Source organism: Rattus norvegicus, chromosome 1, assembly GCF_036323735.1.
Source record: "Rattus norvegicus strain BN/NHsdMcwi chromosome 1, GRCr8, whole genome shotgun sequence".
NCBI lineage: Eukaryota > Metazoa > Chordata > Mammalia > Rodentia > Muridae > Rattus > Rattus norvegicus.
Window position 1 is genome coordinate 184,214,947 of NC_086019.1, and position 16,747 is coordinate 184,231,693.

The window sequence follows — 16,747 nt, forward strand, 5'->3', positions numbered from 1 at the left end:
GGTCAAACAGTAAAGAAAGTATCCCAGCTGACATACTCCTTTGGGCCCATGATTAAGATAAAGACATATCATCTTAGCATTCCTACAAACTGAGTGGGATCTGGAATTTTGTTTCTAATTCTTCATTTGCAGGACAATTAGAACTGAATATGAGGACCAGTCATTTCATTTGACCACAATAGATTTGCAACCAATAATTCTGTAGCCCTTCAGAAAAGAAAATTTCTTGGTAGGGGTCTCATAGAAGCATGGCCTGTAAGCCTCTTGCCTTGTCTATGAATGTTCATGAGGTGTTAGATGGCCTGAGTTTTCACTTACAGCAATTATTGTAATTAGGTCAGGTCAAAAATTGGCTATTGTCCTCAATTTGATGCTTTGCTGGAATACCTGACCGGCTGGGAAATAATGGTCATGTATGCAAGAATATGGGGAATCTCAGAGCGTCAGATTCGGCCCTATGTGAACACGTACTTGAATTCCTTGGAACTGGAGCCTCATGCCAACAGTCTCATCAGCACCTACAGGTGGGTCATTATGCCACAGCTTCTTAACAAATGTCACCTGTTGTTACCAATGTCCATAACTGCTAAGCCTCTTTGCTCCTGGGGTTTGATGTGAGTGCCCAAAGCTCCACCTGAACTTCTCTTCCACATAATTACCCAATTATGTTACCATATGACCTAGTTTCATTCTGTTGCTGTGATGAAACATCCCACCAAAAGCAGCTTAGGGGAGAAAGGGGCTCATTTGGCTTACGATCTGCATCTATAGTCTATCATCAAAGGAAGTCACGGCAGGGACTTGGGCAGGACTGCTTACTGTTCCACACACCATTACCTCTAACCAGGGAGTCCACTCATTGCCAACGGTGTACTGCAAGCATTTATGCAGAATGCTGTTTGCTACCTGGTTTGCTCACAGGCTGATGCTTAGTGAATTCTTTATCTAGCTCAGAACCACCTGCCTAGATGGGCCTTCTTGAGTCAGTTAATAATCATGACAATCCCTCACAGACATACTCACAAACCAACCTGATAAGGGAAATTAATTATTTGATTGAGACTTCTTCAGGTGATTCGAGCCTGTGTCAGGTTGACAGTTAACACTGAGTTGAACATTATCTTATGCTGTTGTGTTTCAGATGCTAGTAACAGGTTCACATCTTCCCTTTTCAGAAATGAAACTTCATAACCTGGCTTCTGAAGCCCAAATAGAAAGTATTTCCTTTTTCCTGACATTCCTCTGATTCTGTCCTGCAACAAAGAGAAATGTAGGTCTTCAAATTGGGATGGGGGTTATGTATCCTAGTAGAGACAAATGGAGCCAAAACCACAACATGTGAAAGGTTGTCCTACGTTATAAATGTTCGTGCACAGATGTACTAGGGCCTGACGCCTTGTTAAAGCCATACGGAATTTGCATAAGGTTGTCTACACTTGAGATTTTTGTTGGAAGTCTCAGTACTACAAGGTGTCTGTTGTCTTTCCTGGAAATAACTAATAGGCATAGTTTCATCTGTTTCCATTTCCTCCCTGTCTTTGGTCTGAAGTGAAGGAAACAAACGTAGGCTGAGCACTGCCATTGCCATGATGGGAAAGCCCTCGGTTATCTTCCTGGATGAACCATCAACTGGCATGGACCCAAGAGCTAGGCGCCTTCTCTGGGACGCAGTGATAAAGATTCGTGAAAGTGGAAAGGCCATCATTATAACATCCCACAGGTGTGGCTCTTGGGAAAGCTCTATCAAGAGTTGGCAATAATTATGGTAGCTATACAGGCCAATTATTTGGGGTCAGAAATATTAAGCAGTATATTTGATTGAATAATAAATAGACTATCCAAGAGTCCTCAGGAAGTAAGACGTATATTACATTTGAGGATTTGCTGTTCTTTACTTATCCTTTGAAAATACATATAGTTCAGGGCTTGGGAAGATAGCTTAATTAGTAAAGTGTTTGCTATGTAATATGAGCACCTGAGCTGGATCCCAGAACCTACAATTTAAAAAAACCACCACCACAACAACAACAAAAACAAAAATAAAACAAAAAATAACCTTGGAGAGATGACCCAGCAGTTAAGATCAGTTAAGCTGCTTTTCCAGAAACCCAGGTTCAATATGAACATAGGGCAGTTCATAGTCATCTATAGAACTCTAGTCCCCGGGAATGCAATAGCATTCATGGGCACAGCACACACACACACACACACACACACACACACACACACACACACACGCGCGCGCGCGCACACAAGCAAAATATCTATACAAATAAAAAATGATTTAAAAATGCTTAAAACTGGGTGAGGTAGTATATGGTTATAATCTCAGTGCTAGACAGAAACAGTTAGATCCTTGGGGCTCACTGACCAGACAGGCTAGCCTAAATCAGTGACCCTCACCTCAGGTCCCACTAAGACAAGGCAGATGGTGGTTAAGGAATGATACCTGAGATTGGCCTCTGCCTCCACACGCACATATATGCATGTGTACCTTCCTACATACATACACACACACACACACACACTCACACACACTCACACACACACACACTCACACACACACACACACACACACACACACACACACACACACCACAATATACTTTCTAACCATGAACTTGGTGATTGGAAGATGCAGCTTGTGGTGGATAACAAGATCCTGGCAATGGTTAAATGCATGCTATCTTCAAAGGACATCTTACTTTCATGTTGTTCTGTTTCTTTGTTTTGCAAGCATGGAAGAATGTGAAGCGCTTTGTACAAGGCTATCCATAATGGTGCATGGGAAGCTCACCTGCCTGGGTAGCCCTCAGTACCTCAAGAACAAGTTTGGTGATATTTATATTCTGAAGACCAAGGTCAAGTCTGGGGAAACATTAAAGGAATTTAAAAATTTCATCACACTGACATTTCCAGGTATGTTAAGTTGCCCCAGTGGTGTTAGAAATATATTAAATTTCATGTTTTGTTCTCACTACCCACAGGGTTTGTGTTTTAATCTTGCTTCCCTGTGTTACTGACACCCAGTGATCTTCCACACTTCCTTTGCTACTGCTACTGCACAGCCCATCACTGAACTCTGCCATCTACATCTAGGACCTCTTCATATTTGTTCTCTCCATATAAATTATACCTCTAAAGCCATATTTCAACATATTTCTCTTTTTTCCACATATTACCCATGCCAAAAAATCTTTTAAAGGATATTCCCCTTTTCATTAAGCATCTTATTCTGGATTTTGGCAAGTTGTGCCAGAACATGATTTTGAACTGCAAGCAAGCTCTAGCAGATGTGTCTCTCCTGACAAAAATCCTTCTACCCATGAGTGACAAACTCAGTAAAACACTTCCCTGTCCACAGAGCAATGGTAGCAACTATGTTCTCTTTCTCAGCCTCTTTCCTAAGTGCAAAGCACTGGAGACATAGTAACAATTGTTCGTAAACTCTTACAGGTTTACTGATGTGCATCAGGTTATTGAGTTGGAATTTCATCTTTTGGGCTATAGAAAATATTATTAATTATACTGTGGGAATATAAGTTTGAAAATACATTTTAATAATCAGTGGTGGAACAGACATGAAGAATAGACGTGAGGAATACCAAATAATCACTTTAGCATTGACTTCAGTGACTAGGATTTCCCCACAACACACCCAGATGTATGCAACAAAAGAATGTGCTTATAACCTTACTAAACAAATGTGTTGTGTGTTCTGTATCTGTGCATACATATATCATGTGTGCATGGGTGTATGAAGGTCAAAAGTTGAGGTTGAGTATCTTTATCTCTGTCCACCCTATGTTTTGAGGCACGGTCTTGTACAGAGTTTGGAGTGGCTTGTCTTCTGTCTTTGACCTGTGATGGCTCAGTGGGCAATGTGTCTGTCATAAACAATGAGACTATGAGTGTGGACCCTTCTCACTGCACTACTATTCAAAGAATAAAGAGTAGAAGCATCTTAAATTCTTTTGAAAGACAATACTTTCAAATGTGATGCCAAAACTAGTCGTGTACACTACAAGAAAAAGATCCATGTCTCTACTGAGAATGACAAAGAAATCCTCAGCAAGATACCAGCAAACATCATTCAAGATCACAAGAAAGCCAGGCAGTAGTGATGCGCATCTTTAATCCCAGCACTCTAGATCTCTGAGTTCAAGACCAGCCAGGTCTACAGAGCAAGTTCCAGAACAGTCAAGGATATACAGGGAAACCCTGTCTTGAAAAACAAAACAAAAAAACCAAAACAACAATAAAAAAAAACCATACTGAAATGATGAACAGACTGGGTGCAACAGGAATTCTTTTTAACACAATACCATATGCCACAAGCTCATAGCCAGCATTGAGTTTCACAGTATGAAGCTGTGGTGGTTTGAATGACCCCATACGGCTATAGGAGCTGTCCTTATATTGAATGTTTGCTTCCTACTTGGTGGGGCTAATTGGGAAGGATTAGTAGGTGAGGCTTTGTGGAAAGAGGTGTGTCACTGGGTTGGGCTGTGAGATTTCAAAAGGCCCATACCGTTCCCAGTTAGTTTTCTGTCTGCCCACTGACTGCCGATCAGGATATAAAGCTCCCAGCTACTGCTCCAGCGCCACACCCGTCTGCTTCCTACCACGTCATGGATTCTACAACCCTCTGCAACTTCGAGCCCCAAATTAAATGATTTCTTTTGTAAGAGTTGCCTTGGTTATGGCGTCTCTTCACGGCAATAGAACAGGGACTAAGACAAAAGTCAAAAGCTTTTCTCTTTTTAGGAATCAGTAGGAAGTCGGTGGGGGTGTAAATTAGTATAGCCAGTTAAGAACATGAAAATTCCTTAAAAAGTTAAAAATAGCACTAGCCTATGACCTTGCTACCTACTGATAAATATATATCTAAAACAAGTAAAAAGAATATGTCAAAGTGATAGGTGCACGTTCATGTTTGCCATAGCATTACTCCCAATAGCCAAAAAGAAAACAATTTAAAGATTTGTTGAGGGATGATGAATAAAGAAAATATAATATACACACGGCAGCTAGCATGGATGCACATAGTCAGGAAACTAACCTTGAGAAAGAAGGAAACTCCATCATATGTGGCAACACGAATGAAGCTAGATGACCTTTTATTCAATGAAATAAGCCATGTATAAAAAGACAAATGCATACAATCTCACCCAGATGTTGAGTCTAAGGAAGTTGCATGGAAGTAGTTGATTGGTAGTTACTAGGCGCTATGGTAGGGTGAGGTTGGGGAGATTTTGGATAAAGAATACAGAGTCTTAGTCACTGTTTTATTGCTGTGAGGAGACACCACTGCCAAGGCAACTCATATAAAAGAAAGCATTTAATTGGGGCTGGCTTACAGTGTCAGAGGGTGAGTCGTTATCATCAGACAGAGAGAGACAGAGAGACACAGACTGGGCTTTGGAAATGCCAAAGCTCACCCTCATGGACACACTTCTCTAGCAATGCCAAACCCCCTAATCCTTTTCTTTTCAAATAGTGCTATTTGCTACTGACTAAACATTCAAATATGTAAGCCTAGGAGGATGTGAGGGGGAATTCTTCTTTAAAGCACCACAGAATAAGTTAAATAGTGTTATGACTATAGTTACACTCAATAATCTATTATAGACATAAAAGGTTGAGATACCATACTTCTGTAGATTTATTGATTTATTTTTAACCATTATATTGTGTGAGACGTTTTTATTTGCACATTTTCATGTATTTCTGTGTAGCAGACATGTGCTTGGTGCTCATAGAAGTCATAAGAGTGTGTCAGATCCCTGGAACTGAAGTTATGGATGGTTATGAGCTGTCGTGTTGGTTCTAAGGACTGAACCCAGCTCTGCAAGATCCACTGCTTCTAACCATTGAGCTATCTCCAGTACAAAAAGAAACTGTATTAACTCAATTTAGCTCTTCCACATGCATACATACTCCATTATCACATCAGTTCTTACATTAATTTAGATAAGCGAGTAGACAAACTGAAAAAGTGAAAATGCCTTGAGTATTGAAGGAGATACTGCTTATTTTTATGGGGGGGTAGAAGCTGGGACATTGCACCTGACAATGAATGAGTAAGTATTATTTGACCTAGATTGGGTGATTTTTATCAGCGCTCGTTTTAAATACTTTACTATGCTTTATATTTGAAATATGCCACAATAAAAGAGCTCTACATGATCATCATAATAATGCATGCATTAAGATTAATATTAACGAAATACACACACATTTCGTTTTTTACATTTTTTATTAGACATATTTCTTTACTTATTTCAAATGTTATTCCCTTTTCCAGTTTCCTGTCCATAAGCCCCTCCATTCCCTCCCCCTCCTCCATATGGGTATCCCCCCATCCATCCCCTTACTGCCCTCCCATATTCCCCTACAATGGGGGTCCAACCTTGGCAGGACCAAGGGCTTCCTCTTCCACTGGTACCACATTTCAAATATGTAACATTTCTTTAAAACATTTTGAATCCAGTTTAATTATAGTTGTAATGATCTACAAGTTTGCACAGGTTAATTATTGATTAATGTTAGTCGTAGTTGTCACAGTAGAGAGAAAAACTCACCGAGATGCTAACATTTCATTTTCTGAAGGAGCAGAAAATGGAAAAGACTGACACCCAGCTAGCTTACTCCAGTTATTCTATTCAAACATTATACAAACATTCAAACATTAATTGGGGCTGGGAAAATTTTCAACTACCAAAGTTATCCTGCCCTCGCTGCCCATGAGAACAGACAACCCACACAAATCTCAGTCCCTCTTGACCATGGCTACCATAATCAAAAGAAAAAATTCAGGTGTCTTAGGACCAAGGTTGGTGCAACCGAAAGCGCTCACACAGCACCAAGTCAATATTTCTTCAATTTTCAATCATTCTCATAACAATTTCTCAGTCTCTAATAATTGACCCAAACATAGCAAAGGGTTTTTTTTTTTTTGTTTTCATTCAAAGCCAGACATGAAGATTTACTATACATTGCTTAAAGCCAGACATAAAAGCTTTACTATACATATCACCGCAGTCAGTTATAAATGCATTTCTTCCCACTAATCTTGTTCATAGTCTTACCTGTGAAAAAAACAACAAGATCACAGTAGCATGACTGGTGATTTCCGTGCATGATTCTTTTTGTACGTGGAAGGACCTGGTGTAATCATGAGAATGAGGCAATCTTGGCTTAGTTACTTTTCTGTTGGCATGACAAAATACTATGAGCAAGACAACTTACAAAAGAAAGCATTTAACAGGGGCTTACAGTTTTAAAACATTAGTGGCCATGATCACCATGACAGGGAACATGGTAGGAGGTAGGTACACATGGTTCCAGAGCAGTAACCGAGAGCTTTATATCCTGATCCACAAGCACAAGGCAAAGACAGAAAGAGGGCTATCTGGTATGGTATGATCTTTTGAAACATCATAGCCCACCTTTGTGGAATACCTGCTCCCACAAGGCCACATTTCTTAATTCTTCCCAGCAACTAGAGATTGCAGTGAGAATTCTGAAATTTAGGTTTCCTTAAAAAACCCAAAAATATTATAAGAATATGTTTTCATTTTAATCCCAGGTGTAGGGATATGGGGCTGCTTTGCAACAGCGGACTGTGATTTGCCTCATGCTCTAGCAGAGGCATGGTTTTGCCAGCTTCAGATAATTTCTGCAATTGTGTGACATTTGGAATTCTGTGAACTTTTCAGAGAGTATGTAAATGCCCTGAGAGGCAGGAGTGGGTGGTCATTGGTCCATCAGGGGGGTTGTTTGCAGTTTGTTAGTAGTGCTCATATATATATATATATATATATATATATATATATATATATATGTATATATATATATATCCTTGTTTCTTTATATTCTTTATATATACATATATATATATATATATATATATATAGAGAGAGAGAGAGAGAGAGAGACTAGCTACAAATAAAGAAGAAACAAGGAAATTAGATTCAGATTTTACATCCCCTTCTATCCTTCTCTCATATCCAATGATAGGGGGGTAAAAAGAAGAACCCACAAAGTAGCAAAGACCAGCTACAATCCACCAAATATTGTAATATACGAACATTCTCATCTCAACCATCATATTTGTCCTTCTTCCTCTTCCCAAACTGTGCCCTTATAGACATACAACCAGAAAATCTTATCAATACTCAGCACTATATTTAGGAATAACTATATCAGTATTTTAAAAGCTCAAACTTTTACACTGGGCACACAAGTTGACACTTTACTGATCTTAAAAACTTCAATAGTTGCTGTCAATTCCCTACCGTAAGACTATTCTATTTAATTAGTTCTAAAGTCTTTAAAAATATTAATATATATCAAAGAGAGTAGGTTTGGAGGGGTCACATCTCCTGTGTTAACCCCAACCATTCACCTTTGTATGATATAGCAAATACGGTACTATTTTGATCATCTCAAAATAATTTTGTAAGAACACTCACCTGTCTTATTTTCCTGTTGTAGGTAGTGAATTAAAGCAAGAGAATCAAGGGATCCTTAATTATTACATTCCCAGCAAGGACAACAGCTGGGGAAAGGTGATCAGAAACCGTGCCCTTTAACCAGTGCATGTTAGGGGGGAACTGACAATGATGGTACTTGGGATCCAAGGAGTGGAACTGTTCCTGATAGAGTGAACACAGTGGAGTATTTATGTTCCTGTTCAAATGCCTTAGTGTGGAAATGTCTTTGATGACTGCCCTTAAATTCCATTATTAGTCCATGTCTATCAAAAGAACAAGACAGAGAACTACTACCTCCTCCCCTTCTCAAACACCTGCTTCTTCTGCTGATTTTGCCCTTCTGGTCTTGTTGTCCAATTTAATGTACCTGACAGAAATTGGGGAGAAGGGGTGAGGCTCCTCTGGGAGCTGGAGGGAGGCTTCAATAGCAACTTCATGCTTCTGTTGTTGTTTAAGGTGTTTGGCATTTTGGAGAAAGCGAAGGAACAATACGATTTAGAAGACTATTCCATCAGTCAGATCACCCTGGACCAAGTCTTCCTGGCTTTTGCTGACCAAGATAGGAAGTGATCATGAGACAGAAGTTCCTTGAGATTCAGTTACAAATAGTGATACTGACTTTTCTTTTTTCTTTTCTTTTTTTTTTAACCTAGAGCTGGGTACATGGGGAGGTCATCCTGTGCTTGTGAATCTTCATGTAAATATATTTGTGTAATAAATACTTCCCTGAAAAAAGTGTCCCCTTCACTGAAGATGGAGCTAAATGTCCTGTTTCTGATTTATCTAAATCTAAAAACATTTCTTAGAGCTGTTTTCTTTCCTAGGAAAATGAAAGAGCAGCACTCAGTTCTGTAAGGACCCATTCTTAGATGGTCGAAGTACTTGAGTATAAACATCTAATAGTGATGGTGCCATCAGATTTGCCCCAGTGGAAATGCATTCGTTTTAGCAGCTATAAATAAAAGCACAAACCCAAAACAAATCAAATATGCCACAAACATGCACAGAAATATATATGCACAAATACATATCAACTTATTCCCTGCTATGTCTAAGTTAATGTCAAAGTTTGATAGTATTATTTCCAAAATTCGAAATGGTCTTTCATTTTAGTGATTAAAGAAAAAAAATGAAGTAGTGTACAGATGGGATCAGTGGAGTATCCTTAAAAATAATGTCCTGTTCTTTCTTTTCTTGCTTCCCCTACAATGAAGAATAAGAGAGTAAAGTATAAATGGAATGAGACAGGGTTTCTCTCCTGATTGTTGTCTAGGAAGTTGAAATCCTCTAGGAAGTGATGTGATCTCTCTCTCTCTCTCTCTCTCTCTCTCTCTCTCTCTCTCTCTGCAATTCATGAGCATGTAAGTAGGATGGTTCTTGGTAGATCTATAAGTTGGTCTAGGAAGCTGCTCTGTGTTAGGGTAGTTTCTTCAGTTTTCAGACTTCAGTTGGAATTTCTCAATTATAAAGTAATGTCCAGGGCCAGTGAGACAGCTCGATGGGTAAAGACCCATTCTGTCAAGATTGATCACTTGTTTGATCCATAGGATCCCCACTGCAGAAGAGAGAACTGACTCTTAGCTAGTTGTCCTCTGACCTCCATATTCATGTGATATGTCCCTACCCCAAATAAATAAAATGTAATTAAGATGGTTTTAGTTGTATACAGAAGACACTGTTCTTTTTATATAAGGAAGGATTTGGTTTTTATCAAGCTCTAGAGCCAGGGACACTGTGTAGCTTTTCCTTTGGCTACCTAGGATATGGGAGGTATGACTGATTCCTAAGGAAATAGTCACTGCTTTGGATTCCTAAAGCTATATCCATTGCTCTCCTGTTCACTGAGTCGGGGGGGGGGGAGCTATGGCTCTGTTTTGGCCTTACAACAACATATATACATAGAGTATGCATTGAACGATAAAAACACCTTCTTGATTGCCATTATGAGCACAGCACTCCAATAGGAACATAGACATACCTATGATAAACATTGCAATAAATAATGATAGAAGATATATCCTCCGCAAGTGCATATGAAACATTCTCTAGCAGTCACTGAATCTTGGGTCTTTAAATAAGTCACAATAGGGGTGGGTTGGTGATTTGGTTCAACGGTAGAGCACTTGTGTGGCAAGCACCCGGCTTTGGTTCCCAGCTCTAAAAAAAATACTGAAATCTTACTGAGTGCCTTATCTGCCCAAAATGTCTAATAAAACTAGAAATCAAAAACAGATAAAATAGTGGAAAATTCACAAGTACTTGAAAGTAAAATGCTAATTATGAGTCAAAGAGGAAAAAAAAAAACAAATTACAAAATGTCTTCAGAAAATGAGATCAAAACATACCAAACTTTCAAAAGCAAAAGCAGAGGTGAGAAAAATGTGTAGCTATGAAGACTTCTAAGACAACAACAAAATATTTTTAAATCAAGAGTCGAACTGCATGTCTAACAAGAAGTAGAAAAGTAGGAGAAGAATACACTAGTCAAACAAAACCAAACCAAGAACTGACAAAGAAGAAAAATCAGAGAAAACAATGTTTAGGGATTTGAAAGCTGGACACTGACAAGTCTTTATCTAGATTAAGAAAAACTTGGGGCTGGACAGATGGCTCAGCAGTTAAAAGCACTTCCAAGACCCAGCTTCAAATCCCTGCGCCCACAATGGTAGCTCACAACTGTCGGTAACTCCAAGATCTGACACTCTCACATAGACATACATGCAGGCAAAACACCAGTGCACGTAAACTAAGGTAGATACATTTAAAATAAGATAGTTTAAAAACAAAAGAAAAACTGAGAAACCTTAAATTGCTACCTCAGAAATGAGGGCAGAGACAGTACTACATTACTACATTAGGCCCTCCCACACACCGCAAGCACTGCCTTCAGCTACTAGGGCTCTGCTCTGCCTCCGCACTTCCGGTCAGCCTCCGCTCCTGTCCCGGTGAGGCTGGGCAGTTGATCCGGTGTTGAGCGGAAGTGCAACTCAGGGAAGACACGAGCCAAGCCGTGATTCAGTGGAGGAAGCAGGGGCTGTGGAGGCGGTTGCTGCCGAGTGGTGAGTGTCAGGGACCTCCTGGCTAACAACTCAAACTGTGAGAGGTTTGAAGTACATTTGAGGTCTGGGCTATAGCTTACTGAGGAATTTGTCAAGTTTTGGAAGAGCAGTTTGACCTTAGTAACTCCCACCATTTCCCGCAATAGGATTGGGGTGATGTCAGAGCCCAGTTCAGGCTGGAGTTTACAGGAGGTTAAAGGCTAGAGGGCGGGATACTCACCTCCCCACCATTCCCCTGTGTGTATTGGAAAACTGAATAGGTAGGACTGCACAGATACAATGTCGTTCCACCTTAAGAAAGTTAATGAGCATGTCTTAGCTGGGTCAGTTTTTGAAAAGGAAAAAGAGGAAAACCTACTGTTAGAAAAACAAACAAAAGCTACCAGTTCTTCCATAATTAAAAAGAAAAAATAAGTCTTGATTGAATGCTGGTAGTTCAAGAACTCACCCAGAACTGATGTCACTAATTTTTCTTTTTTCTATACTTTTAAGAAATCTTTGGTCCACCTTTATCAATTTTATTGTATGTCTTAGATAAGCAGGTGCCATTTCTTGAGAAAATTAAATACGAAAAATAGTATTTTTATTAGATTTCATAAATATGCTTGTCTATTCTTTTTCTCTAGCTCTTTGAAATATCAGGAATATTGTAGTTATCTCTGGTTAGAACGGAACTTCGTACTTCCACATGGCTCTAGCTCAGTACCCACTAATCATTATTCCTTAACCTTAACCCTCCTTGTCCTACACCTGTCTTCTTCTGGTAACCACCTCTGTACTCACGAAATGATTTCTCTTTATATACCACATACAAGAGAACACATGGTCTCTGCGTGCCTGACTTATTTCACTTAGCATGATAATCTAGTTCAGTCTATGTTGTTGCAAGTGATGTGATGATATTCTTTGTCTTGTGGGTCTGGAATTGTTCAGAGACCAGTATATTAATAAAACTCTTAACTAATAAGAGGCTTTTAATTTAAATATTGGTATCAGGACTGCACCTAAGAGCAGGACTGCTCCCATTATGCAGCATTTAGCCATATCAGCCCAGGGCTTATAAAGAGGAAAAAACACAGCATTACATGTATTCTGCCTTTGTAGACAGGGGCTTATTACCTTGCAAGAACAGCAAGTTTTACAAGATCACTTTTAAGAACAGTCTTCAATGTCTGGGGAAAAGGAAAGTATGTTAATAGGGTACAACTTGTACAAGCTAGGGGCTTACATGTTATAGGCATTTTTTGCTTTTATTTTTAATCTCAAAAATAATAATTAAAACTTTAAATGTAATTAACCGTTATACCACTTCAATCAAGAAGTAGTGGGCATTATGAATATGTACTCATTTCTTTGTCACCTAATGAGAAAAATTTACACATTTAAAAAATTAATTGTGCAGTAGTAATACATAGAGACTATAATACAATCTAAACAGTAATGGCATTGTAAGTCAGGCATGGTGATGCATGCCTTTAGTCCAAGGAGAAGCAGGCAGATCTTTGAGTTTGAGGCCAGCCTGCTCTACAGAATGATTTACTGCACAGCTAGGGCTATGTAGAGAGACCTCATCCCTACCCCACCACTGAAAAAAAATTGCATTGTAGTTGTATCACCTGGGATTGGACACCCCATGGTTACACACCTATTTTAACTAGTAATGGATCTCTATAATGGTGTCCATTGTTGAACCTACAGACACAAGGAGAAAGATCACTGCCCACAAATTAAGACCAAATCAAAGCAAGCTTTAGGTCTGGCAGCTGTCTCATCCAATACAGGTTTTAGGAGAACAGCCCTGAGCCACTTTCTCAAGCTCTTTTTATGGGACAAAACCCCAGGGTGGGAGATTTTGCAAGCAAGTGTGGTTACAGAAGCAAAACCAGGCAGTTAATAGCCCAATCAAGTAAACAGAAACTTAAGTAGACTAGGATATCAAAATAGCTCCTGATTACAAAAATAGAGTCATGCTAGTTTCCCATCTGATAAAAAAAGAACTCTAGGCTTGTTTACCCAATAACAATCTTTCTGTTTACCTGTCCAACAACCTATTTAGGACAGTGTCACCCGTACTGCCATTTTGGGAAGATCAGGAGTTCTTGGACTTAATAGTAACAATAATAATTAAGAAGAGGTCATAAATTTGAGAGGGAGTAAAGAGTCTCTGGAGGAGTTGAAGGGAGAGAAGTAGGGGTGAAATGACATAAATATGTTATAAATATAGACTGACACACACATATATAAGATATATATAATGATTATAAATATGTTATAAATATAGAATGATACATGTATAAAAGTCTCAATAAAATTAAAATAATAGCAAAGCAAGAAATTGTTAACTACACTTTAAAGTATGAAGAAAGGCATTTTCAGGAAGCTGGAACTACTTTTAAACTCCATTTTAGTCTTACTCTACAGACATTCTGTTATCAGAAGTAATCATTCTTCCCTTCTGATACATGGCCTGTGACACAGTCTTTACCAGTTTAGGCTGGAGTTTTGTCTCGTGAACTTTCAATGAATTAGAACTCACTGGAACTCTAGATCTTACTTTCCCCCTCCACGTTGGGATATTTATTTCTGCTGTGGGGAGTTGCAGTTCATCATTTACATTACCTTGTGGCGTCTCTTTATTTAAACATGCCATGATTTCCATTATTACATACTGACATGGAGGATTTTAGGCTTCCTACGTTACAAATGCTAGGTATATTTGTGTCTATTTTTATTACTACAAGTGTGAATATATATTTTATTTGGATAAATATATTGGTATAGAATTCATCTCTCCAAGTTTGGTAGATAATGAAAAACTGTTTAACAATGGACATGCAAAAATTTAATTCCACTGCTGTATTTTAGAATTCCTGGTGCTCAGTGCCTTTCTGAGCAACTGGAATTATATTTTAATAGCCTTTAAATTTGATACACTTTTCAATTTTCTTCTTCACAGTTTCTATAGGATCTAGGGATGTGCCCTCGTTTTTGTTTCTCATGTTGGTGATTTGTACTTTTTTCTTACCCTTTTATGACTTTAAAACTTTTATACCATGGCTTTCACAATATAAGACTTTTCTCTGATGTTTTCAAATGTTACCTTAGTACAGATTATTGATTTTAGTTCCAGGTAGACATGGGTATATAGTCACTGTCTTGTTTCTTCAGGTATAATGAGCATCCAGCAATTCTTGCATTCATCTCCATGGTTAAGTCTGTAATGATTAGATGGCTCTGTTAACTAGGTGCAGTTCTATAGATAGGGAAGACCCACCAGCAGCTCACGGTTTGGTATGTCTGGCAGGTGCCAGACATTCATCAATTTCTATAGGTAAGATGAATGTAAGACCACGTTGGTAGGCAAAGTCAGCTATGATAAAGCATGCTCAGAACTGGAAATGGACCACTATTCAGAAGACTATCTAGAGATTCCAGTAGACCAGATATATATATATATATATATATATAGATAGATAGATAGATAGATAGATAGATAGATAGATATAGATATAGATATAGATATAGATATACACACACACAGACACACACACACACACAGTCAAGCCTATTAGCTGAGGGGGATACAGTTAGATGGCCTGAGTGGCTTGTCTCCATGATAAGGTAAAACTACTAGCAGAGACAAGGGACTAGTCACTGATAGCCACCACTCCCTTGCTTTTTTCCAGCTATCACTAAGTGGCCTAATTGTGGTGATTCTCTGTTGTACATGAGCTAAGTCAGTACCTGCAAACACTAAAGAAGTTGGTAATCACTCTCAGCATCTCTCCTATTAAGAAGGCAGAGCCCCAGGCCTCTTCTCAGTGCAACCATGTGCTAGTTGGTAAGGGATGAATGACATAGACAGAATGAACCATTTTTCAACCTTTTTAATGTAGTTTTCTGCTGTTCTTCAGGTGTATTAGAATGGTGTAAATGTCCTCTGTGTTCTGGAACTCTTACAAAGATAGGTTCTTTTACTATTTCTGTTGATCATTTTTTCTTTCCCTTTGGGGGAAAGATTTGAGGGGAAAATGTCACTGTCAACTTTTTCTTGCTTTATAACCTATGCAGTTTAATTTGACCTAATTTCAAGTTTGCTCATTTTTTTCCTATTCAGATCATCCATTGAACCTTCCTTGATTGAACTTTTTAATGTATATTTGCTTATTAACACTTTAATTTGTTGAAATATTATTGTATTAAATATTGTTTTTTAACAAAATCTCAAACATGTAAATTTTACCAATAAATAATCAAGAGCCAGATGCTGGGGTGAAAGCCTGCTAGCTCAGAGAGGCAGAGGAGGTACCCAGCTGACATTCCTCCTTAGCCAATGTCCCCAAAGGAAGGTTCTCCTTTTCCATGAAGGCTTAAAAACCCCTCAAACTAAACGTCCCTCCTTTCTACTTCTGTATGTGTCTCCTCTCCTCTCCTCTCCTCTCTCCTCTCCTCTCCTCTCCTCTCCTCTCCTCTCCTCCCCTCCCCTCCCCTCCCCTCCCCTCCCCTCCCCTCCCCACTCTCCTCTCTCCCCTGCTGACTTACTCTTACTCCCTTACTCCCTATGGTTTTTTTTACTATGTTCACCCCCTGTCAACTGGTTGCTTGCTCTACCTCTTGACCTGTGGTTGACTTTATTAAATACTGATTACAATAAACAGAAAGCTCTTTGAGGTGAGCCACACCGCAACTATAACAGGTTTTTCCAGTAAACAACACACTCTCAGTGTTCACAGTGTGATCAAATATCCTGCAACAATTTACTTTTGCTCTCTAAATCTATTTGAAATAGTTAATGAGAAGCCTTTTCTCAAATTTAGTAGTCATGTCCTTGTATTCACAGGCCTACTGTAACAAAATAGCACAATCTAGGTGGCTATAACAAAATCAATTTTTCACATTGTTGGACGCTGGAAATTTCTTTTTGAGTTGATGTCTTTCCTACAATCAAGTTCATATATGTGGTGTTCAGCCTTTAGCTCCTCAGATAGGCTTCCCAAGTATGAATAGAACCTGGATAAAAATAGAATCTCAAAACTTTAATTATTTTGGGGACTTTTATACATGTATACATGAAATACTGTATTTACTTCTCATTTTCCCTTTCCAACTCCTGAATCCCACTGAGATAATCCATGTTAATGTTGTCCATATGTTCATGGACGTAAAGCCATCCACCAAAGCATGAGAAGC

At 38.8% G+C, this 16,747-nt stretch overlaps 2 protein-coding genes across 15 annotated transcripts in view; both read left to right on the plus strand.

Moving 5' to 3' along the window:
- The window catches only part of Abca15 (ATP-binding cassette, subfamily A (ABC1), member 15), a 106,865-nt gene extending 96,930 nt beyond the window's left edge, over nucleotides 1-9,935 (plus strand). The window contains exons 27-31 of one of the 4 annotated variants that reach the window (NM_001106293.2): nucleotides 337-524; nucleotides 1,550-1,720; nucleotides 2,738-2,919; nucleotides 8,500-8,573; nucleotides 8,955-9,226. In NM_001106293.2, coding sequence (NP_001099763.2) covers nucleotides 337-524; nucleotides 1,550-1,720; nucleotides 2,738-2,919; nucleotides 8,500-8,573; nucleotides 8,955-9,068 — 729 coding nt within the window. In that variant the 3' untranslated portion in view covers nucleotides 9,069-9,226. Of the gene's footprint in view, nucleotides 1-336; nucleotides 525-1,549; nucleotides 1,721-2,737; nucleotides 2,920-8,499; nucleotides 8,574-8,954 lie in introns of all 4 variants that reach the window. The other 3 variants (XM_017588989.3, XM_039107026.2, XM_039107027.2) reach the window with 3 other exon arrangements.
- Nucleotides 9,936-11,427: 1,492 nt separating this feature from the next.
- The window catches only part of Abca16 (ATP-binding cassette, subfamily A (ABC1), member 16), a 179,648-nt gene continuing 174,328 nt past the window's right edge, over nucleotides 11,428-16,747 (plus strand). For 8 of the 11 annotated variants that reach the window (XR_005499417.2, XM_039101179.2, XM_039101180.2 and 5 more), the window contains exon 1: nucleotides 11,428-11,557. The gene's annotated coding sequence lies outside the window, so the exon portion shown is untranslated. The remainder of the gene's footprint in view (nucleotides 11,558-16,747) is intronic. The other 3 variants (XM_063280997.1, XM_063280999.1, XM_039101186.2) reach the window with 3 other exon arrangements.